Source organism: Anneissia japonica, unplaced genomic scaffold, assembly GCF_011630105.1.
Source record: "Anneissia japonica isolate Jap-2015-1 unplaced genomic scaffold, ASM1163010v1 scaffold2756_len2360902_cov194, whole genome shotgun sequence".
Classification (NCBI taxonomy): Eukaryota; Metazoa; Echinodermata; class Crinoidea; order Comatulida; family Comatulidae; genus Anneissia; species Anneissia japonica.
This window is the reverse complement of record NW_022719050.1, coordinates 1,245,326-1,270,825: the sequence shown is the minus strand read 5'-3', so window position 1 is coordinate 1,270,825 and position 25,500 is coordinate 1,245,326. Positions and strand designations below refer to the sequence as shown.

At 31.7% G+C, this 25,500-nt stretch overlaps 1 protein-coding gene across 3 annotated transcripts; it reads right to left on the bottom strand.

Annotated features, from left to right (window-relative positions):
* Nucleotides 1-1,647: 1,647 nt before the first annotated feature.
* Nucleotides 1,648-23,558, bottom strand: LOC117110710 (serine/threonine-protein kinase DCLK1-like). Of its 3 annotated transcripts, XM_033253479.1 has the most exons (7): nt 23,439-23,558; nt 21,512-22,026; nt 11,377-13,325; nt 10,547-10,561; nt 6,168-6,300; nt 5,652-5,819; nt 1,648-5,207 (listed from the first exon to the last, which is right to left on the bottom strand). In XM_033253479.1, the coding sequence occupies exons 2-7, from the start codon at nt 21,960-21,962 to the stop codon at nt 5,011-5,013; spliced, it is 2,913 nt and encodes a 970-aa protein (XP_033109370.1). In that variant the 5' UTR covers nt 21,963-22,026; nt 23,439-23,558; the 3' UTR covers nt 1,648-5,010. The 3 variants fall into 3 exon arrangements, with proteins under 3 accessions (XP_033109370.1, XP_033109371.1, XP_033109372.1); XM_033253480.1 differs by lacking the exon at nt 10,547-10,561; XM_033253481.1 differs by lacking the exons at nt 21,512-22,026; nt 23,439-23,558 and adding an exon at nt 14,062-14,345.
* Nucleotides 23,559-25,500: the final 1,942 nt, after the last annotated feature.

Here is a 25,500-nt window from a genome sequence, read left to right as displayed (position 1 = left end):
ATGTTAAATTGGTTAACTTGGCCATCATGTGAGGTACTGTAAATGACATGTGAGATACTGTAGATGCCTGTTGAATAATTCAAGCTATTGCAGGTATATGGAAACAAGGTTTTACCTATAGAGTACTAATGTGTACCATAGTCCATGGTTCTATCTCTGAGATAACAATGATCTGATCATTGTTGGGGTGGCCTGCAAAGTAGACATCAAACATATCTTTTTTTAATTGTTTTAAAAATATAAATAAGTTCCATATATATGTGCTGGAGTGGATGCAGGATTTGGCAGCACCACCTCAGCCCCACAATGGTTGAGGCTGAGGTGAGAACATTTTCAGAATATGGACCTCATACTTTGAAATCTTACCGGTACTATGTTCATAATGATAAAAATAAAAATATTATATTAACAATTCAATACAACAGTTATTTTTCTTAATACAATTTGGGGGTGGGGGGTTAGATATCGCACTGTCTGCATCTGCCCCAGATATGTATGGCATTAAAAACAACTGTTATTTTGTTATTGTTATTTTTATCAATTTTATTTCAATGATTAACAAATTTTATATACTTTTAATAAGTTATTTTTTGCATGTATTTTTAAAACATTTGCAATGTATTTTACTATTTTTATCTTCCAGCCTATGCAATCTATATGCTTACTGCATATAATTTACAAACTGTCATGTATTATCAAATACAGTAATAAATCTGAATTGTGATCCAAATGACAAGTTGATCTACAATAAACCTGATTACGTCAAAATTCTTGCAGCAGTTGTTTTTCATTGCATGTTGCATATCCATGTGGTGTACTGCAAGCATTAATATATATTCATTGCATGGTGTCATTGAATTTACGGGGTTAAATATTCTAAAGATTTTAAACTGATTTGAAATTCCATGGCAATCAAAACATGTCAATATTGACAAAGAAATTAATGGAAAAACATGTAGACTTCAATTATGCAGGAGGCTATAGAGATCAATCTAGAACAGAGAGAGAATAACGAGAGGGAAGAGAGTAAGAAAAGGAATATTGAATTAAATTTTTATATCCTGTATATAATATTAAAAAAATTTAACAGTAATGAGGTTTGAAAAAGAAAATTCAGATAAATGCTGTAAAGGAGTAAGTTAGAATGGGTACTTATTTCTTGCTGATTATTATATCGGGTGGGGTGGGGGTGGGGGTGGTGTGCGCCAAAATACACAACTGCATCTCTCCCCAGCCAAATTCTTGTACCGCCACTGCTTCTATACTTTTATACTCAATAAGGCTTAAAGAGTTATTTTTCCGGAGAGAAAACCCGGACGGCTAACAGGATTAATTCCAGAAATTTGACATGGAAAGTTAGGCAGAGGGTGGGGGTGGTGTGCGCCAAGATACACAACTGCAGCTCTCCCCAGACAAATTCTTGTACCGCCACTGCTTCTATGCTTTTATACTCAATGAAGCTTAAAGAGTTATTTTTGCGGAGAGAAAACCCGGATGGCTAACAGGATTAATTCCAGAAATTTGGCATGGAAAGGCAGGCATCACAAAATTACAACTATGTTGAAAAATAATCTTTCGTGCACTTGGCAGAAGAGAAACCCAAAATTCTAACATCTATTTACAGTACTGTACATCATGATTTCCAAATTATATTTATCTTGTTCATGTTTATTTTATGAATCATTTTCATTCTAGCATTTATACAATATCTGCTAAACAGAGCATGGTGGCTTACATCTGCATATAAAACCCAAGTTTTAAATATTCACAGAGTTTATAATACAATATAATTTGAAAGTACTTATTTTACTAAAATTATTTCTATTTAATCTGAAAGTCAAAATATGATACTGGTTTCTTAGCAAGGAAAAATATACACATCATACCTTCGCTGTATTTTAAAATATATGCCATCTGTAAAATAATCTTAAAACATGGAATTGCTTATTCAAAAATATTAAAGAAGTTACGACCTTCCAATATGACACAGATTGAAGCAATCTAGTTTTCACTGATTTACAGGCTGTTACTAAGATTCTGTAAGAAGTCATGAAAGTGAATACCAATCAGTTGAGTCCATGCAAAACATTCACGTTAACTCAAGCCTTATTACCCAACATGCATCTTGATAGCTTTATCCTATTTTGACTTGCATTTAAGAATAAGATGTAGGCTAGATTTTATGTTCTTTAAAAATAAATTATGCACGAATATGAACATTTCCTAAAATTGGTTTATGTCGTTTGCCAACAGTCGCTAATATATTGGTTTTATTACAGCATTCGTTTTACTTATTCATTCTTATCCAACAATAAGTGACTTGTATTACAAGATAAAGTGATGCTGCATAAACCATTTATTGGGAGGCCTCAAGAGTAGAGTTGTCTTTAGTTGGGCTAGACTTTTTTTATAGCTTGCTTCGCGAACTCATCTTTTTAAAGATCGTCAGAGGAGGGCAGGAAAAAAAATAAACTTTTGTTTTCTTACTTAGCAAACGGTCTTGCCAAAAACAAAGAAGAATAAAAATGGAGAATAAAATAAAAATAAAATGTTATTAGTGAAAGGGCCAAATTTAATAATAATTAAATTTTATGAAAAACCTTAATTTTTTTCTGAAATTTCCATTTTTTTTTATGGCAACGGGTGCGCTAGTTGGCCAAAAATAAAATTTTATTTTTATTTGAAATTCATCATTACTAACGGGTGGTGGGTTCGCTAAACAAGGTATAAAAAAAGTCTTTGTCTTGTCACATAAATCCTGGCCTCACATGATTGGAACCCAGAACCCAGGGACTAGTAGGCAAGCATCATTATCACCAAGCTACACCGCCAATCAGCAAGGAAAATATTTTTAATTGAAAGTAAAAAACTTAAATATACAAAGTAAGCAATTACATTTTTTTCAGGTTTATTAACTCTCTGCAGACTCATATTTCATTTGACAAAAACAGGTGACATGCCTAAATATGGTCATGATGACATCACATTATGACCATATATAGGCACATTATGACTCAATATATTTATATTTGTAACAAAGCATTTATATCAACAATTGTTATTACCTGGCTTGTTTCCAGGTATTGAAGAATAAAAAAAAAAGAATAACATTTTAGTATTGACTGATTGTTATCCCCTGGGCTTATTTCCAGGTATTGAGGATTAACAAAAATGGAATAACATTTTAGTATTGACTGATACAAATGCATCAGCATGTTTTTGCCTCGGACAGTTTATGATCATTATTGGTGTTTTATACTTATGTTATTCCTTAGGATTTTAACATTGTTTTGATATATTCTCTGTTTATACCAGAATGTAGGCCTATAAATTTACAAAACATACATTCTGCTATAGATAAATGCATAGAAAACATCTGCATAAAAAAACCACACACATGTAATTCTGATCAATTGCCAACAACCCAATTCATTGTGCCAATATTGTAACATACTTGTTACAGACATCATGATTAAATATGGTGACAGGTATAAATATACACAAGTAAACTATTTTATATTCACATGTTGTAAATATCATGTTATGAATAAATATGTAGATATATCACATGTTGTAAATATCATGTTATGAATAAATATGTAGAATATATATCTATAAAATATCATGGTATATCTATATGATGTTAATCAATATGCGTATGTTAAAAAAAAAACAATCCCAGTTCAACGTAAAATTGAAAACATATTTATATTCAAACTTATTGGACATGTTATATGGATAGAAATGCACAAGAAATGTTGTTTAATTGAATGACTATTTGCATATATATCCATTAATTGAACCATGCACTAATACTGAATGCTACACACCATATCTGTACTTCAAGGATTTATTAAAAGGAACTCATTGTAATGAGACATACATACAGTACCTGAATGAGTTGTCTACCTAAGCATATCATTATATACATATGTGCATTTAATAACTGTACAAGTCCATTGTTATTATTCTCCATATTATATTTCCAGTGTCAAGTTACATTTATCAAATATATTCTCCACCTTATATATGCAATATTTGCAATTTATTTGTTTTAAAAAATCGAATAGAGTTAAGTACTGAATTGACATCATATACAAAACATCATATATAATTTATTTCTCTAATAAGTAATTTCTAATTTAGCTGGAACATGTAGTTTCTACTGCCAAAGAAAAGCGATTGTAAAGTAACTAGGTATTCTATTATCACACCAGTCAATAGCCATACACTATATTAGTACTTGCCTACCTTTGTTGTTGAATTGACATACAGTAGTTAATTTTGTTGTTTGGAAATATTATTCAGAAATATGGCATTAAATGTATGAAATCCCCATTCAAAATTGTCTTAAGGGCCATGCTAAGAAGAATGGAGCTCAGGCTATGTATTCTTGTGCCATATACTGAACCAACTCACATGTTACCGTAGCTAATAAATACTGTTGTTATTTCTACAAGATATTTGGAGATTTAGGTACTGAAGCAGATACGAATTATCCTAGGCCTCTAATACAACTGTCACTACATAATTTTAGCACCCTCATTTCCTAATTCATATGCTTGGCTGTTTTTTAAAACTACAATCAGCATAATTTACGTCATTGCCAGCCTATAAGTTCCTAAGCCAGCGCACCTGAATGTTAGGGAGTACACACAACCCGTATAAGCATCAGTACAGACTATGTACAATCATTACAGGCGTCAGTAGAGACTATTTTAAAATCAGTTATCACAATAATACCAAATCAAGTAAATGAGTTATGAATAAGACACCAAAATACAGACAGCAATTTTGGGAATACATACAACCCTTACGGGCATCAGTATAGACTATTTTCTCTTCAATTATCACAATAATACCAAATCAGGTAAATAAGTTATGAATAAGAAGCCAACATACAGACAGCCATTCTGGGAATACATACAACACTTGTGGGCATCACTACAGACTATTTTCTCATTAGCTGACACAATAATAAAAATTAACCAGAATAGATTTAGACACCGATTATGTTTCCACACCAACCTGATGGTTTTTTCCTTTACCAAAGTTCTTTTCGAGGTTCATTGTTATCTCACGTTGAAGATTGAGTCGGTTGCGTGAAGGACCTTCGTTGACGATCCAGGTATGCTCAAGAACTTGCTTGGCAGTGTATCGCTTTCTTTTATCAACAACCAAAAGATGGTTAATTAGGTCCTTGGCAGCTGTATTAAAAACAGAAATATTATATGCATCAGTTAATACATCAGCATAAAAAGTATAACAAAAACAAGAAAGATAACTGTTCATTACTGTATATTTGCTATACAACATAAAATGTATACTGTATAGTGAACACAGTATAGAGTTACATGTAACAAACAGTTATCTCTCTTGTTTTTGTTATCTTTCTACTGTATACATTATGGCTATGACATATTATGCACGAGCATTATTGCAATTCCTGTCATGCATTTATTGGTACTGCTGGCCACATGCAATGTTTACGACTCTCGACAAATCTATCTCCGCTCTTTCTGTGAATACTTGAAGATGCTGATTGTCGATGGCAGACTGAGCTAATTGCAATTGAAAATGATCTTCGGCAATTATTATTATTATTATTATTATTATTACAGCATTATTATACTAGAAATTGTAAGACTTACAATCTGATATATTATCCCAATATGGACTCAAATACTCAAACTCGCCAGCTTGAATAATCTCAAACAGCTCCTCCTGATCACGGTCCAAGCTTCTAAATGGTGGGAAACCGCAAAGAAGGATGTACGTAATCACCCCAGTTGCCCACATGTCTACTTCAAGACCATAACCTAAAAAATAGGTGATGTATATGAATATACATATGAATATTCATTAAAATAGGAAAACAATGAATATTCATCAAAATGGGGGAAACATATATGAATATTCATCAAAATAGGGAAACAGTAAATATTCATCAAAATGGGAAAACATCTACAGTATGAACATTAATCAAAATGGGAAAACATCATGAATATTCATAAAAATTGTTAAATGATTTTATTTGGTAATATTGATTGGAATGTGGGCGGCCATTTAACTATTTGTTTAACTGATGCTCAAAGATTTATAGATTTATTAATCTTTGTAAATTTCATTAAAATACTTTGAAAAATTATCTTTTTGAATCTTCTTACCTGTTTCTGCAAGGATTTCTGGAGCAACATACGTCGGTGTTCCACAAACAGTGAAAATCGGTTCCTTCACTTCCATTGCAAGGCCGAAGTCTGCTAATTTCAGAACCATATCACCACTCGGATCATTGCTCACCTGTGAAGCAAAAATGATGCTTAAAATTATACAAGAACTTAACATGTGATGAGAGTGAGCAAGCATATATTTCATCCTGTTTTATGCCTTTTGGAACATCCTAGGTACATTCTACTATGATTGGCTATGATGTATTTATATATCATTATATAATATCATTCTTGATGATGACTTATAAATTATGATCTAAATATCGAATCATAATGGCTTGTCAGTCCTTATTTTTTGAAGTATGGTTAAACCTCTGTCCACACTGTTAGTATTAAATTTTATGTCACAAATAAATGTGATATGCCCATATATTGGGATATCTTATTACATCATCATGCCCATATAGAGTACCACATTCGTGTCGTCACAATGCCATGTAGCGCCCTCTGCCAACCAGACTTTGGTTACCGTTCATTACGTCTGATTGACTTCAGAGGGTTTCTGGAATAGGCATTTTAAAATCTAATATTTTAACATCAAAATGTACTAAAAACACAAAAGCTCGCATTACATTAGTTATCGAACACACATTCAATCATCAATTAAAATTTACAAAGAAAAACTAAGATACAACATCTTAGGCCTAATAATTACGTCAGAAAGGGGTTAGAAATTGGGATCAATGGTTTGTCAGTGGAGAAAATGGCGTCTGGTTGAACGCATTTTGAAACGATAGCGACGGAGTAGTATCACGTGGTATTGTGACGTAACACTGTAGTACTCTATATGGTACATTACATTTATTTGTCACATAAAATTTGATAGTGTAAACAGAGCGTTATACTTAGTTATGTACTAATACTGTACAAAACACTACTGTATGTGTCCTTTGCTCTTTTTGCCAGCAGATTATAAATTATCAACCAGAGAATGTTATTTAAAAACTGTAAATACTAAAGAGTACAGAACTAAAGTACAAGACGTCCGACTCTTGTGGATTCGTTGGAATGTAATACTACTTCTTGAAAGTTGAGTTTCGAGCGAACCCTTTTTGAATAGGGCACCCCATATCTTGAGGCAGTACTTTCTTTAACATTCCATTGCATGCATACAAAATCAGGGCAGACGGACCTCTTGCAATACTCTTTGATACTAACTTATAACCTGGGGCAAACAGAGCAATGCTATGTGTTATACATACCAAACAATCTATGGTTTACAAGCTACAGGAAATCAGTAAAAAATGCAAGACCTGTTTTAAATTATGTCTATAAATGTACTATCACAGCTTATATTTTGAACTGGACAGTAATTTAAGATTTTAAAAAATCTTTTAAAATTAAAAAAACAAACTCAAAATTAATTTTAGAAATGCATAACATCTTTTAATTATTAGTTGATATGAAGCAAATACTGTAATAAGAAGCATTAGCATTTATGGTAAAAGCATGATATGGATTAGGATAAGCTAATGAGGAAGTAGAGAGTTCATGATGGCACCAGAGACAGATTCAAAGGGACCCAACCAGCTCAGTCCCCACCCCCTAAATAAAAAAAAAGGGGGAGGGGGAATAGGGAAAGAAAATATCATGCAAACTTAAGCTTCAGAGATACATTTCCGGCCATCTTGAGCTATAGACATAAAACTTCATACCACAGCCCAAGCCATGGTGGGTCTGAAGTAGTAATTTCCCTGCCCAGACCCTGCCAATTCCTGGATCCATCACTGAACACTATCATTATAAAGAACAAACAATATTTTTCTAAGTGTTGTGGAAAAAAGATTGAAATATAGAAGATCAACACAGAGGAAGGCAAAAATGTCACAAGATGAAATAATGAATTTAAGAATGGGAAAGATAGATTTTAATTTAAAAAAAAACATAAAACATTTTAAAATGTATGTGAAATGGACTTTGAAATATTCTTATTTTCAATTTTTAATTTCCAAAAATGATGTACTATACTATATAGTATTAACAACATGTTCTAAAATATGATAAATGGATTTTTAAAAATGGTACAGCATCAGGGATCACCTGAACAGTTTAATATCTCTTGAATTTTTTATATTAACGTGATCATTTTAAAATGAATAGTGAAATGCAATGCAAGCAATAGAAAGCATGAAAACGTGATCATTTTAAAATGAATAGTGAAATGCAATGCAAGCAATAGAAAGCATGAAAATGCTATTTTGATTTATGAATATGACAATAAAGTATTTTGCTATCCAATTGTTAATTCTGATAATCCACAGCCTACCCCCCTATAAATGTTCTTGTAATGTTTTTCCTATTTATATTAATTATTATGATTTTAAAATTAACTTTTGTGGTAAACTTTTAGTGGTATTTCATGGAAGTGTTTGGTTATTTCCACCAAATACAGATTGCAATGAATGATATTTCACCCATTTTTTATTTGACATTAGAAAAGATACTGTATGTATTTTCTGTATCTTAGATTTGTTTTCCATTTATATTTTGCTGTTAATTTTGCGAAAAAAAAATGGAAAAATGGTTTGACAATAAAACAGCATTGTTGCAATTTACATCTGTTTACCGTTGAAGATAAGTGGTATATTAAGTTACCACGACTATCCATGATCTAAACCCTAAAAGTTGTTAATGTACAGTATGTACATTAAAAATAAATTGTTTGTCTTGACATGCATTCATTTATAGCCTACCCTCAAAATGATAAAACACTGTTATTTCAATATAATGTTAGATTTCAGAGGCTGCAACAGGAATAATTTGTAATTATGAAGCAATGGTTAGAAAAATGAAAGCATTTGTTTTGACTTACCAAAGTTTTAGACATCTATTTACCAAAGAAGATGATTTAGATAAGAGACAGCTTATATTTTGAACTGGACAGTAATTTAAGATTTTAAAAAATCTTTTAAAATTAAAAAAACAAACTCAAAATTAATTTTAGAAATGCATAACATCTTTTAATTATTAGTTGATATGAAGCAAATACTGTAATAAGAAGCATTAGCATTTATGGTAAAAGCATGATATGGATTAGGATAAGCTAATGAGGAAGTAGAGAGTTCATGATGGCACCAGAGACAGATTCAAAGGGACCCAACCAGCTCAGTCCCCACCCCCTAAATAAAAAAAAAGGGGGAGGGGGAATAGGGAAAGAAAATATCATGCAAACTTAAGCTTCAGAGATACATTTCCGGCCATCTTGAGCTATAGACATAAAACTTCATACCACAGCCCAAGCCATGGTGGGTCTGAAGTAGTAATTTCCCTGCCCAGACCCTGCCAATTCCTGGATCCATCACTGAACACTATCATTATAAAGAACATACAATATTTTTCTAAGTGTTGTGGAAAAAAGATTGAAATATAGAAGATCAACACAGAGGAAGGCAAAAATGTCACAAGATGAATTTAAGAATGGGAAAGATAGATTTTAATTTAAAAAAAACATAAAACATTTTAAAATGTATGTGAAATGGACTTTGAAATATTTTTATTTTCAATTTTTAATTTATTTCCAAAAATGATGTACTATACTATATAGTATTAACATGTTTTAAAATATGATAAATGAATTTTTAAAAATGGTACAGCATCAGGGATCACCTGAACAGTTTAATATCTCTTGAATTTTTTATATTAACGTGATCATTTTAAAATGAATAGTGAAATGCAATGCAAGCAATAAAAAGCATGAAAATGCTATTTTGATTTATGAATATGACAATAAAGTATTTTGCTATCCAATTGTTTATTCTGATAATCCACAGCCTACCCCCTATAAATGTTCTTGTAATGTTTTTCCTATTTATATTAATTATTATGATTTTAAAATTAACTTTTGTGGTAAACTTTTAGTGGTATTTCATGGAAGTGTTTGGTTATTTCCACCACCAGATTGCAATGAATGATATTTCACCTATTTTTTATTTGACATATTAGAAAAGATACTGTATGTATTTTCTGTATGTTAAATTTGTTTTCCATTTATATTTTGCTGTTAACTTTGCAAAAAAAAATGGAAAAATGGTTTGACAATAAAACAGCATTGTTGCAATTTACATCTGTTTACCGTTGAAGACAATTTGTGGTATAATAAGTTACCACGACTATCCATGATCTAAACCCTAAAAGTTGTTAATGTATGTACATTAAAAATAAATTGTTTGTCTTGACATGCATTCGTTTATAGCCTACCCTCAAAATGATAAAACACTGTTATTTCAATATAATGTTAGATTTCAGAGGCTGCAACAGGAATAATTAGTAATTATGAAGCAATGGTTAGAAAAATGAAAGCATTTGTTTCGACTTACCAAAGTTTTAGACATCTATTTACCGAAGAAGATGATTTAGATAAGAGAAAGAAAAGAGGAAAAGTGAAATAGATTTTACAACTATATATAACAAAAATATAAAAGCAGTGCTCATTTGTGCGTGCTTATTTGGAGAGCTGAGTGGAGCTTACATGAGAGTGGAGCCTATTTGAGTGTTTTGCTTATTGAGAGCAGTGCTGCTGTGCTTATTCAAGGCAGAAACTCTTTAATTACTGTATTTACATTAGACTAGTTAGGTACCATGAGTACAGTATATGGGGCGTAGCCCTAGGCTTGTTTCATCCCGGGGGGTGGGGGGTCGGAGTTTGCAAAAATTAAAAATGCAGAGTTTGGGGGTACGAAAATTGAAAAATTATGGTTATTTTCAGTATTTTAACTCGTTGGAACTAATTTGTTGCCATGGGGCAAGGGGTGCATCCAAACCCCCTGCATCCCCCAGACTATGTACATGGGTATCATCATAGCTTACTATACGTGTGAGATCTATGTCCCAGCAAACCCTCATTGTTGGCCTCAATACATTGGTAAATGCAGGTGATACTTTTTTTCCTCAATCAAATTTTTTTGATGAGTACTGTATATATGACATAGTAAATTATGTATGACATACAGTAGTAACTTATTTCTCATTTATTAAATTATTAAGTCAAGAAAGCCAATTATATTTGGGTTGACATCGGTTATTGAAATTTAACAAAACTAATTCCTTTATAGAATATAATTTAGATTATATTATATATATATTTAGATTACTTCAGCGATAATCAAAACTATATACTTTTAAAAATTTACAAAGGAAAAATTCTTACCAATAAATTTTCAGGCTTTAAATCTCGATGCACGATGTTCAAGCCATGAAGATAGTCTAAAGCATTAGAGAGGTCACTGACCATCAATGCTGCATTCGCTTCTGTGAACTTTACACTCTCTGTAATTGCATCAAACAAATCTCCACCTTTCACGTATTCCATCACTAAGAAGATATTCTCCTTAGTTTCATGCTCCTCAAACAGACGTACAATGTTCGCGTGTTTTACGTTTTTCATTATGCCAATTTCGTTTTCTATCATCTGCTCTTTTCCTTTCAACTTGGATTTATCAACAATTTTCATTGCAAATTCTTGATCTGTATTTATCAGCTCTGCCACATGAACATCAGCGAAGTTACCGTCGCCAATCTTTTTTCCAATTTTGTAACGCTTTTCAATATCATCACGTTTCTTTATAGCTCTCGGATCTGATGCGTATTTGTTATCTTGATCTTTCTTTTTTTTCTTTCCACCTTTCTTATTCTGATCTCCTTTTCCTTTTGCGAATTTATCTTTTTCATTTTCGTTATCAGTCTTTTGTTTTTCTGCTTCTTCTTGTTTCCTCTTTTCCTCTGCAGCGTTTTCCTCATCTTTTCTTATTTTCTCTTCTTTTTTTCTTTCATCTTCTTCTTTCCTTCTTCTCTCTTCTTCTGCCTTCCGTCTTTCTTCTTCAGCTTTCTGTCTTTCTTCTTCCGCCTTCTGTCTTTCTGCTTCCTCCCTCTTCCGTTTTTCTTCTTCCATCTTCCGTCTTTCTTCTTCCTCTTTCTTCTTCTGTCTATCTTCTTCTTCCTTCTTCCGCCTTTCTTCTTCCTTTTTCCTTCTTTCTTCTTCTTCCTCTCGCCTTTTTTTCTCAGCTTTCTTCCTTTCTTCATCTTCTTTTTCTTGTTTTTTACGTTCTGCCTTTCTTCGCTCTTCCTCTTCTTTAAGTTCCTTTTCTCTTGCTTGGATTTCTGCTTCTCTTGCAGCAAGAGCTGCTAATAGTTCTGCTTCTTTCTGTTTCTGGTTGTTTTCCAACTTCCTCTGGAGTTCTTGCTCCATCTTCTTCAACTCTCTTTCTTTTCTTTCTAATTCTGCTTCCTTTTCTTTATTTATTCTTTCTCTTTCTAGTTCCTGTTGCATTCTCCACTCATTTTCATCCCTCATTCGCTGCATTTCATCATCTAGGAACTCTTCATCTTCTTCCTCTTCTCGCCGCTGTTTTTCCCACTTGGCAGCTTTTAGACGCTCTTCCTTCTTTGCTTTATCCCTCTCTTTTTCAAGTTTCTTTGCATTTTCTTTCTTCCTTAAAATTCTCTCCTGCTCTGCTTTCTCTTCATCATCACCAAATCCACTGTCTGTTTTAGACTCTCGATCTTTCGTCCCTTTCTTCGGATATTTTTGGGCATATGGATTGTTAGGGTACAATTCTTCGTAAATATCGGCAATATCCTCATCACTCAGTGGATGTTTAGAAGACGAAGCTATAAACACCTCATCTTCTCGAAAAAAATCCACAAGTCCTCGAATTTCACGTCCTTTTAAGTTATAAAGTTTCCTGATTCGGTTGTTTTTGTACTTAGGAAGACCAAGAGCATCGGATATGTCAAGAACAAGATGTTCAAACGATTGCACACTACGTTTGTTCAAAAGAAGTGATACTGTTTTCCGTGGCCGTTCGCCATTTTTAACTATTTTAACAATGCGAGGTTTTACTGGACTAACATCAGAGTGTATAATGCCGACAGTCTTTGAAACAGGCTTTAAGGAAGCACCTGGCCGCCCTCCTGAATACTGGAAGGATCCGGGGCCTGCATGCCCCTGACCAAATGTTCCCGCTGTTTTACCATAAGCAGCAGCGTATTTGCCATGTGATGGGTAAATAAATCCGCCTCTAGCTTGACTAAAATGTTGACTTGAGCCAGTTGGTGGGAAAGTGTTGTACAAGTGACTTTCATATCTAGGCCGGACTTCTGAAATTCAAAAAGAAATATATTAGATTTTGATACAGTCAATACAATAAAGTAGACAGTTTACTAGTACACTTTTACCACAAACAATTGTTTATGTTACTGTTTCTCTAATGTAGCATATTCGTATCAACTTAATAATGCTACATGGTGATAAGTGATTAAAACTGGAATCCACTAGATGTACTGTAAATGTATATGTATTTTCATTTTGTTTGAAAGCACATCAGGACCTTGTAATAGTAAGCCTAATGCAAATTAATTTTTTACAACAATCATATTATACATAAAGAAAAAGAACAGTTGTTTTACTATTGATCTTATTTAATTGTCAGTACATTGAACTGTGTTTGCTTATTCAATTGATTTAACTGTTTACACACAAATCTTGTAAAAAGTATTATATTTTCTTAAGACAGGCCCCTGAAAATCAGCAATTTTTTAGACTTACAGTACAGTGAGTCTGTAAGTCAGTAAGTCTTATTGTTTAAAATATAATAAAAAATAATATTAATTAGTAATAGCTTCTGAAGTTTGATAGAACTGAATACTATTAATAAACAGGTTTACAATATTTCTGGATACTATTAATTAACTGATAAATACAACTAAGCTTGCATGCTTTATGAATGTATGTTTCGTACTGAAAAAAGGATGAAATACTGTAACACAAAATAATTTCTATATTAAAAAATAATTAAAAAGCGTCATTGGAATCACAAATAATATAATAACTTACGCTTCCTTCCCCACACATATTTCTTAAAGTACAAGCCATTGGCTTTAATCGGTTTGCGGTAACCGTAAGCCTGTTGATATTCTGACCGTAACGGGGACATTTTGCAAATAAAAAACAATGCGGCCAATCTTTAAAAAATCCTACGATCTTGATAACTCCATACTTTACTTGATTAATAAGGCCTCCATTTTGGCTAATTTATCTACTCCATCAAAATCATAACTAAAGATCTTGATTTTTACTGTACAGTAGAAGTGTTCCCATCGCAACCAAATAATTGAATCATTAAAACAAATTTACCTACTTTTGTTCAATCAAAATAGGGCAATTCCATTCCGATCAAGGTTTGCACATATAAATTTTATTAAAATAAAAAACATGCCAACAATAAAAAAGAAAACATTTTATGAATCTAATCTTTCAAGAAATAATAAATTTAATAAGAAATTGATTAAAATCCTGATATATATTTAACACTTTTTTTTAATTACAGAGTGTAAAATTCAGAAAATTTTCTGCAGATGACAAATGGAATGTTCCAACATTTAGAGTACAGTATTAACAACTAACCTCAATAAGAAGCTTACTTTGTTAAACACCTGTTAAAAAGACAATGATGTCATCACATTCTTCTCCTCACCTAGACGTATCCGCAGAAACTTATTATTTACACAATCACCCGGGTCATCACAACATAAAGTTTAACCTAACAACGCCATTATCCTCCACACTTTAATCCTGACCCTACAGAATGGCCTAATTTGTCCAATGATTGTAGCCAAATTAAGTGTTGGCGAACAAAATCAGAGTCAGACACAACAATACAGCTTGTAAAAATCTGATACACAGATACACTGTAATAAACAAAATGTATCCACTGGTACTATACAAGCAGACCAATTAGTAAAGAAAACACTGACTAATGTTGAAGATAAATAGTCATATGCTTTAATTTTTAACTTACTGTAGATTTTTTATAGAAAACAGATTTTCAGAAAATAGATGAGATAATGACTTGTGCATGAAATTATATCTACAGTATCATATTTTAGAAGCACCTTAATACATCATTATTTAACTATATTTCAAATAAAAATAAATAATTCATTTCTCCAAAAATTTCTAGTTCCTTTGATAACATAGCTAGAAACATAATTTTTAGTTAGAAACATTAATTTTTAACTTACTGTAAAATTTTTATAGAAAACAGATTTTCAGAAAAATAGATGAGATAATGACTTGTGCATGAAATTATATCTATAGTATCACACTGTAGAAGCACCATAACACATCATACGGTAATTTAATTCACACTATATGGTTCAAATAAAAATAAATAATTCATTTCTCCATCATTCATAGTTCCTTTGATAACATAGCTAGAAAAATAATAACTACAGATTTTCATTGACATGTGACGCAACCCTCTGAACATCACTGGCCTATAACAAAAGAGCTGTTTGCGAATGAAAGTTACAGTAATAGATATTGACATCAGCATTTCATGTAATATTAATAGCAAGACTTTATCTATAGCAATACTAGTGACTGACAGCTAATCAAAATACACCCATTTTTCCATGAATCTTTTGTAATCAGAAAACACATTTTTCCTCATTACTTAAAGTTATCATGAGTTATCATTTTTATTTAAATAGCCCATTATGATACACATCTTCCTATGTATAATAATTTCAATGTTAATGTTTAAAAAAAGGGCAATTTCTTTTAAAAGCAAATTACACTGTGCACAAGTTCATTTCAAAAGAAGAACAGAGTTTGAAATAAAAAAAGGTAATCCAGTTAAAAAAAATATTGATTGATCAAACTGAACATGTGATTTTGAAGGAAGTGAATTTGGAAGGAAATATAAAAACCCAAGGAACAGCATAAATATCCAAATGTGCTTGTCTCTGCAGTCTATTTTTACAATACAAATTGAATAAAAGGCAGATTGAATCACAATGGATTGCAACACGCTTTTTGAAGTTTGTATCATACCCAATTTCATAAAGTAACAACAATTTTCACCCACACATTATTAAATCATTTATTATTTGCATTTTCTTAACTAGCATTCTGTACAAAAATAATTCAATTGATTATCACCACCGATGGAATGTTACATATAGGATTCCCATCGCTGACTTTTTGCAAATCAATAACAGTAAGACAAGCCTTGGTTTCCATGACAGTGCTAAATTACTCGTATTTCAATTACTAATCGAATCAACCAGGTGAGGTCCTACCATTTGTTTCTAACTAGTTTGCCTTGGTTTTTTATCTCAGGTGTTCATATTTATGATAATTGGTCAAATTATTTTATTTGACAACATTATGTGATATGCCTACAGTAAATGTGGTCATGATTACATCATATTATGACCATATATAGGCATACCATGACTATAATAGTAAAACAAATTTTGTCAAAGAAAATTTGACAGTGTAGATGGAGCTAGCTTAATGAATAATAATAATAATAATAATAATAATAATAATAATAATAATAATAATAATAATAATAATAATAAAGCACTTATTTATAATGCTCCAACTATTTTAGCACCTATTCCAAGGTGCAGTGCTTCTTAATGGAAATAAAAAGTATTTTTAAATTTTATATTTTGATTTGTTGGAAATGTAAAAAAGTGAGGATAAACTTTACAATCTACATAATAATAGGGAAAATATAATTATATTAGTTTGGTTAATTGCAGATTAATAAACTAATTTACTTCACAAAAAAAATTAATCTATAAATTCTTAATAGATGTCTAGATTGTTAAATGATCTGTGTAAAGCCCCAAAAAATCAATTAGTCTTGAATTTGGATTGGAGTTTAATAGCTTGGTGGTTAAGATCCTTGCCTTCCAATCAATTCCTGGGACAGCAGAATTTTTTTCACAACTAAAAACATCTCCACTCCCTAAATCTCATTATGAGACTTAGTTATAGAATAACTGGACCTTGTTCAAAATAACAGTACAAAGAAAAAAAATTAATTATTAAATTTTCCATATACAAGATTACAAGGACAAAATGAACAGACATGAAACAGTATATTAGTATAGAATAGATAAATAGATGTGGATACATATGGACATGTAGTCTGACAGGGAGGTGGGTGAATGGGTAGATATAGTTATAGATGGTGAGAATACAGAGATAAACATATCACATACAGTAAGTACTATATAAGTATATACTATACATAAGTATATATACTATAAATGCTGATTTGCAGAAATGAAAGTCCCATTCCCAGCAAAATTTCACTAAAAAAAGAACATTTTTAGAAAAAATGCATATGCATTACTCTAATTATCATAAACCATGGAAAAATATTGGCATAAAGTTTAGTTTTACGCAAGAGGATAAAACAAAATGAGAAACAGAGAATAATTCTAGTTTACTAGGCAAATTCAGAGGAATGCTCTTGCTTTTGTGATACTTTATAATGTCAATAAAATGCACCCTCTCTAATGAGATTAGATTTTGTACTTCGCATCTCGCACGTTGCAGTTGATCGAGTAGGCCTGAGATATGTTTGATTAATTGTCAAAAATCTCGGTCAGAATCATTTGTTTAACAAATTTGAAATAACTCAAATGACATATTTAAAGAACACAAGTGTCAATACTAGCAACGGAAAATATCATGTAAGCTGTTTATACGTCTGATAACAGAACCGAAATAGAGGCAAGGCTAGGCCTAGCCTAGCAGTGTTGATACTGGCTAATGTTTCCGGCACCTGCTATATTTCTTTGCAGACCTATTGTAAAATCAAACATAAAAAAATTCATCTGGTGCATTTATTTTTTGTGTTCAACAAAAAAAAAAATCAAATTTTAGTCTTATTTTACGTTTTTTTCATATTTTTTTTCTAAATTCAGTTAAACTAGCAATTTTGTATTACATTTATATATCTTTATAACATATGTAAACAACTGAAATTTTGACAGAAATGGGGCTTTAAGCAAACATATTAAATTAGTGTATTTGCTTGATATGATGGTAAAATCAATACCATGAAAAAATATTCAATCTGGAGGTTTAGTTTACAATAACATAAAAACCTAAAGTTTTCTATATCACCATAGCAACAACAACAACAAAAAACAAATATGGTAAATACGGTACAATTCCTGTCAATTATGGACCGCCATGTAAAAAGCGTACTATCCTTTATATCTTATTATGTTGTCTGAAAATATTATGGTATGGTGTTTTACTGTCAAATATATGGACCTCTTTATATTTGTTATGTTTTTAGATAATTATAAAATAATAATGTATCAGTAAATAATATTTATGTTTAGAGACACAGAAAATAAATCTTGGGTTCATATTTTTATGTCAAATATGTACCCTTTACTTTATCTATGTTTTCAGATAATTACTGTACAACAATGTGTCAAAGTATAGTAACGAATGTACGCAGATTCCTTCAGCATTGAATAGGATAACAATTTTACCCTCCAATAAAATTTTTGGTCAATAGTTCATTGTAAAATACAAACCCCTTAAAAGTACTGTAAGTATGAAATATTCTTCTTTTAATCTGCATGTTCTCAGAATAATTATCTAGTTGTAGGTAACATATTAGATATTTTATGCCGTTATCAGAGAGGTACTATAGTAAAATTAAGTAAAAGTTTATCCTTTATAAATGACTCCCACCATAACATATGGGCTCTAGAAACAATATTGTTTTGATTTAAAGGACATTAATAATTCTGATTTACAACATCTACAGTCAAATACATTCCAAAATGTTGTAGGATGTCTTTCCTTTCTTCCTGGACACCATTGTTGTTAAGCAACCATCACCAAGTACACAAAACAAATCAGAAACACTGAAGTGGTGACCTTTCCATCTATAGAGAATTTCTTCGATATTTGTTGACATGATCTTGTGTAATGATCATCTATCAAATTGGTACAATTGCACATTTTGTTTAAAGTCAAACATCAAATATAAATGACAACATTGAAAAGTTATAACTCAAACCTACAGTACCTTTAACCTTTACCTAAAAAGTCAAGACTCAAAATGTTCAAATTATTTTTATTAAAGATATTGAGATTTCAGAGTAACGTTTTAAAAAGTGATGAAAGAAGTTTTCAATTATTTGATTTAGTTAAACAATTCAAAAATTATGCGCGTTATTTGAAGGTTTGTATAGCGAGGTAATAAATGCTTGCGGTACACCACGTTGATACTTCTGAAAAGAACAATTCTTTTCAGAACTATCTACGTGGTGTACCGCAAGTATTTAATATAAAACTTACATTATTATTACAGTTCGCCCTCTAATTCGAGACCACATTTGGGACCTGAAAATTTAGGGTGGTCTCAGGGTTGGTCTCCAATTACAGGGCTAGCTTTGTGTTAAAAGATTAAAGATTGTTATTTAGGTCTTTGGAAAAGTGGTCTCAAATCAGAGAGGTCTCGGAATTAGAGGGTGCACTGTATGATAATGTATCCAGTGGACAAAGTTATACTTAGCACAGGCATGTATAGTATTAAAAATTATTGCCTACTAAACCTACTTGTGCCAAAACATGTTTCAACTTTAAGACAATAGAGTAGCTTTTATTTGTATCTAAAACAAGACAATGTAAGCAAAAAAAAACTAGATCTATTATTTTTTTACCAAATGAAATAAAAAGTAAAATTAATCGTAGACACCTTTCTTCAAGGGGTAATAAACAATTCAACAGAATAATTTTTCTTAAAAATTAACATAGAGTACTTGTTAAACTACCTCATGGATGATGTTACGACTTGGTTGGTAAAATCTCATTAGTCAATACCATTAAAGGACCATCTTTTGTGGTAGTATTGATGTAACATCTTCCTCTAACCAAGTTTTACATAAATTGATCATCAACACAATAACAGTACAGTAATTGCCAGAAGACTGGGAATATTATTATTACAAATTTGGTTTCTACTGTAAATCTCAATTTTATTTTATGCAAACTCATACCTGCATATTTACTTTTTTTTAACATTAAACTTATAAAGTCTGATACAATTAAAAATTAGCACAACTATTTAGGATAGGATGAAATAAATGACATATTATATTCAGAATACTAAATACTGTATACTGTACATTGTTTCCTTTCTCATTGTCATCTTACTTCTAGTTTCTAGCCTACTGTAATCTCACTCACCCAATGTTTCTAACCATTCTTGCCTGACTGTTGTTAGTGTCACTGTCTTCACAGCTATCTGATAATTTTCTACCCTCCCCTCATTTCCTCACTACTGAGGAAGCACTATTTGTGTTGTCCAAGAGCTCTGGTTCTTATTTTGACACTTCACTTCAATACATTTTAGCTGTTACTTGTCAAATTTTTACTTCTACCATGATCCAGCCATTGTTTCTCACAGCATAGTTGTTTTTTTTTTCTTTTAAACTATAATATATTTTTTATCTAGATTTTAAAACATTTTTTGCAGCCTTTTTATTCTCAGCTTTTTTCATCATCAACACCTTTTATGTTTTCATCTTTGTTAATTATTGTCATCATTTTCATCTTCACTAACCTTTCATACAGTACATCTGTGTCTAAAATTATTTCCTCTTTCTTCTCATCTTCCTCATCATATACTTTATTCTCAAATCAATATAATCCTCCGCTTCTTCTTAAAATAATTACTAACCTTCACTGAAGAGTACTTACATCATGCCATAACTACAATGACACAGATACTGTCTTGTTTAAACATTAAATGCAATAAGCACTTTAGATTTCAGCATGCAATAGGTCAAGGCATGCAATCATATGGGCTGCAATTTTTATAAGCTACGTACCATAATGCAATACTTGGAAATGGTTGAACTTGATTCTTATAGATATTGCAGTAGTCAAATATTGAAACCAATCTTTTAAATCAAACTGCTAAAAAATGAAATTATATGAAGATGATATTATACAAGGTGGTGGCTCCAGAAATTTGCGACAAGATCTCTGACATGTCCGAAAGCAGAGTCCGAAACCAAGGGACCAATTACAGCATCAATCAGGGTCTCGGAATCAAAATTCCTGGAAGGGTTCATGGGGAGAGCTTTTATGGCTTATAAGTTAGTGTTGCCTAAAATTGTGCTTTTGAACTACAATATTAGAGATTGGCAATCAAAATAATGTTTTTTATTACTGTATAGGATATTTTTTGTCCGATGACCTCACCAATGTGCGGGCAGGGGGTCCAGGCCTGTCCAAAGGAGGGGAGGGGAGCTGCAGGGCACCAACAATGTACATATCATGATTTGCATGTTATGCAATGACAATTTACATTTTTCAATGCGTCACTTCTTTGTTTCTGAGCAACACTACGCAAACACTAAATGTGACTGAGTGCTAACTAAGCTTTTGGTCTTTTATAGCTTTATTTAAAAAGATCATTTATTCTGAAAAAAATAATGATACTTACTTGGTACAGCAAAACCTGGGTTATTGTATTTCCCATATTTTAGTTTCTTGAATCTTTCAAATGAGGCACAAACATAGGTTCCGCCATCTTTTAAGTCTTCTATGTCTCTAATAAGCACACCATCTTGCGTATAAACCTTACGAACGCCGTACGGTAATGAGACAGATTTTGTGAGATCTACAAGCAGTTCATCAAACGATAAATACCGGTGAGGTGTTATGTATAATTGTTTACCTTTGAAATACCTATCACCGTTACGATAAAAGAAAATTTTCCTTGGCCGTCGCAGTTCCTGGTATTTGTTGTCTACAATATCTCGGTGCTGTTGTGAAACAGCTTCATCTATAGACCGACTGGAGAGTGCCATCTTAGATGCCTCTAGACGTTTACGAGGTCTTATTGATTTTGAGTTGAATGGGTAGGAGAGAAAGAAGTTCTCCTGTTCTATCATCTTGGAAACATCTTTCTGATAAATTTCATGGTTGTGAAGTGAAGAAATCTTGGAACCTTCAAACCTATCAAAGAGATATACTAAATTATGACATAAAATTGGTATCTTGGCAAAGACGTTAAAAAATTGTTTTTTTATTTTATTTTTTGGAAAAAAAAAAGAAGACCATATCTACAACCAGTACTTCAAGCAGAAACATTTTAAAAATCCAGAAAATGACTTATTTCTATTGGGATCAATATACTGTATACTGTAGACCAGTACTGTACAATAGGACTAATAACAATGTACCTAAATCTTATTTTTGGTACATTTTTAATTATAGTTACTGTCAGTATCAGGACTGTAAATATCAATGAAATAAAAAACATAGTTAAAATTCATAGCAAGATATTATTAATCTAATATTATTATTAAAAAGCATTCATATAGCGCCTTCACAAAGACGACCAAAGCAATGATATACATGTACATATTTTGAAAAATATTGCAAATGCTATTTAATATCATTCCAGACTTATAATATAATGTAACCTGAAGAAACTGTAGTCGAACTTCCCTAAAAAGGATATGACTATACAAAATAGAACTACCTGAATTGTGTGTGGTTTGAAATGGGACTCACCAAGCAATTTGCCATTACAAAAGGTAAATTGGTGTTCTCATTCATACCTAGATATGTATGAATGTTGTATGCTTAATTATAAGTAATTAAATGATATGCTCCATGTGTTTCCCCTAATCTTTCTATTATTGAATTTGTATGTTGTTATATTGTTATTAGGCCTGTTAGTATTATTTTCATTACTATTATCAATGTTTTTTGCATTTTTTACTTCTATGACATAAGTTGTTGTAGCCTCATTCTTGTCTATATTTTCATGTTTTATTTATTTATTTGGTTTATTGCCGTTTTGGTATTAATACGCACTGTTTTGACTTATTGCCGTTTTTGTTATTGCCGTTTTGGTATATATTGCCGTTTTCGTTAGATTACTATATAAGTCTAGGCTAAGTATGCCCTGCCCTGCCTAGGCTACTACTACTACTACTACTACTGCTGCGCCTAATAATCTCGGTCCCAGAAGGGTCAACAGGCTTAGGCTAGACCCCTACACTACATACATACACTACTATCTAGTAGCCTAGCCCCTAGTTAGCCTCTCTCTAGCTAGGCCTAGGCCCTAGGCTATGACTAGCCAGGTAAGCTTTCTACCCTAGGCCCTACCTACTAGCCTACTAGTTGGATAGGCCTACTAACTAAAGTATAAGTATAAGGTCAGCCTAGGTATGCCTAGGCTAGGTAGGCTAGACTAGGCCTAGGCCTAGGCTAGGCCTCCTCCTATCCTAGATAGATTGAGAGGGTAGAGGGTCTGTTGCATGTACAAATTAATAATTTAAACAACGGAAAAAGCTTTAAAAATATAAACGTTAAAATTAATTTTCTTACAAACTTTACAATTACAACTAACCTACCTTTACACGCCACTTAACAGTCTTTTCATCTAATAATACACTTTTGTTTGTACTCCTCCAAGCATGCGACCTAAAAAAGTAAAGCGAACATCATCATCAAGTCAATTAGATGACGTCATGAATTGGCTGCCGATGTTCCCTTCTCTGTTGTGGTGTTGCTTAGTAACCAATACACGAACCATCGATGGCGTTTCCTTAATCTTATCATCGGTGACAGTTCGCAAACAATAATTACTTCAAACCTCTATTCTTGTGTCCCCGCGTCCTAACGTTCGATTTTTAAATTTCATTGATTGTCAATCACTTCTTAAGAAAAAATAATTCCCAATTGGTAATATTTCTTGATTTTTGCGCATGCCATTTAAAAAAAATTATATATTTTTGGCACTTGTGCTATAGTATCTCGAAAAAAATATTGCACTTACTGTCATTCTATTGTATTCCTAGTTAAGACATAAAACTTCCACTTTAGCCAAAAAAAGGCAATAAATATGCCCACATTTTTCTCAACAGATAGAATAGAAATTAATAATTATAAAATAACGCGAATCTGACAATACACTTCATTTATATTACGGTATATAGTAGCCATAACAAGTATACTTTAGTAAAATAATTGGGCCATGAACTGCAGAAACCAACAAGCACGGATAGGCCTATAGGAAAAATATCTGCCAGTCATAAAATAAAGGAATAAAATCATCATCATCATCATCATCATCATCATCATCATCATCATCATCATTATTATTATTATTATTATTATTATTATTATTATTATTATTATTATTATTATTATTATTATTATTATTATTATCATTATCATCATCATCATCACCATCATCATCATCATCATTATTAATATATCCTTCTTACATTTTTAATTTCTATAGCCTTTATTGATTTTTGTCATTTGATTGTATTTTATGTGTTGCTGGGCCCTGGAGGATAACAATGCTTTTGCACTGATCAGGTCACCCAGGATAAAAAAGAAATCAATAAAATAAATAAAAGTACATATATCTAATCATGGAGTTAAATAGCTTAGTGATTAAGATGCTTGCCTTCTAAGCCCATGGTCCTGGGTTCAATTCCTGTAACAGTAGGACTTTTTCTCACGACTAAAAACAACTCTACTCCCTAAGCCTCATAGAGTGACTTTGCTGATAAAAGCATCACATTATTTCATTTATTTAAAAGGGCCCTGAATATCGGCTGACCTTCTAGGATACACTACGATACGATAATACTTTATTGCAATTTGATCTTATACAGTACGGTACAAATTAAAGTTGAACATTAAAAATTACAAAATAAGAATCTACAGAAAATAAAATCTCGTATACAATTAAAACATGATGGACAAAGGGGGAAAGTTGAGGACAACCAAACGGATACAAACACATATACTGAAAGGTACCCTCTATAAATATGGTAAAAAAAATATTAACTTAATAACTTACAATCACAAAATTGAATGAGAAAAACAACTAAATAATACCTTTATCGTTTTACATAGACTCCATAATTGGCTGGTAATCAATTTAAGGTGTTTAAAGTAGTAAAATGTCTGAAAATCGGTGATTTTTATTTATTTATTATTTTTATTATTATTTTTTTAAAATCTGATTCTGGATCGAAGTTAATATCATATTTGATACATAATTAAACAGCTATTCCAGATTTGGTAGGTTTTCTTTATTTTTATTGGGAGTAATTTGTGAAACCTATAATGTACTAACTAGCAATGGCAATATCTCTCACTTTTGAAACATTTTCCTATACTGATTTACAAAAGGAAAATATAGCAGAATTATAAAATATCCCAGGGTGGCATAGCCTCGGAAAGATACATTCAACAGAACAAAGCAGAGACTGAGATTATTTTTCTTGATGGTAGTAATGCACTTCCTAAATCAGTCACTAGTAAGAGAAGCAACTTTACTAAACGAGATTTAAATCAATATTGAGAGACATTTCCGGGTCGGACCATCAATTAAATGAAGTTTTCCACTATTTTGAAGGTACTGTACAGTACTGTACTTCACAAGGCTGATACAGC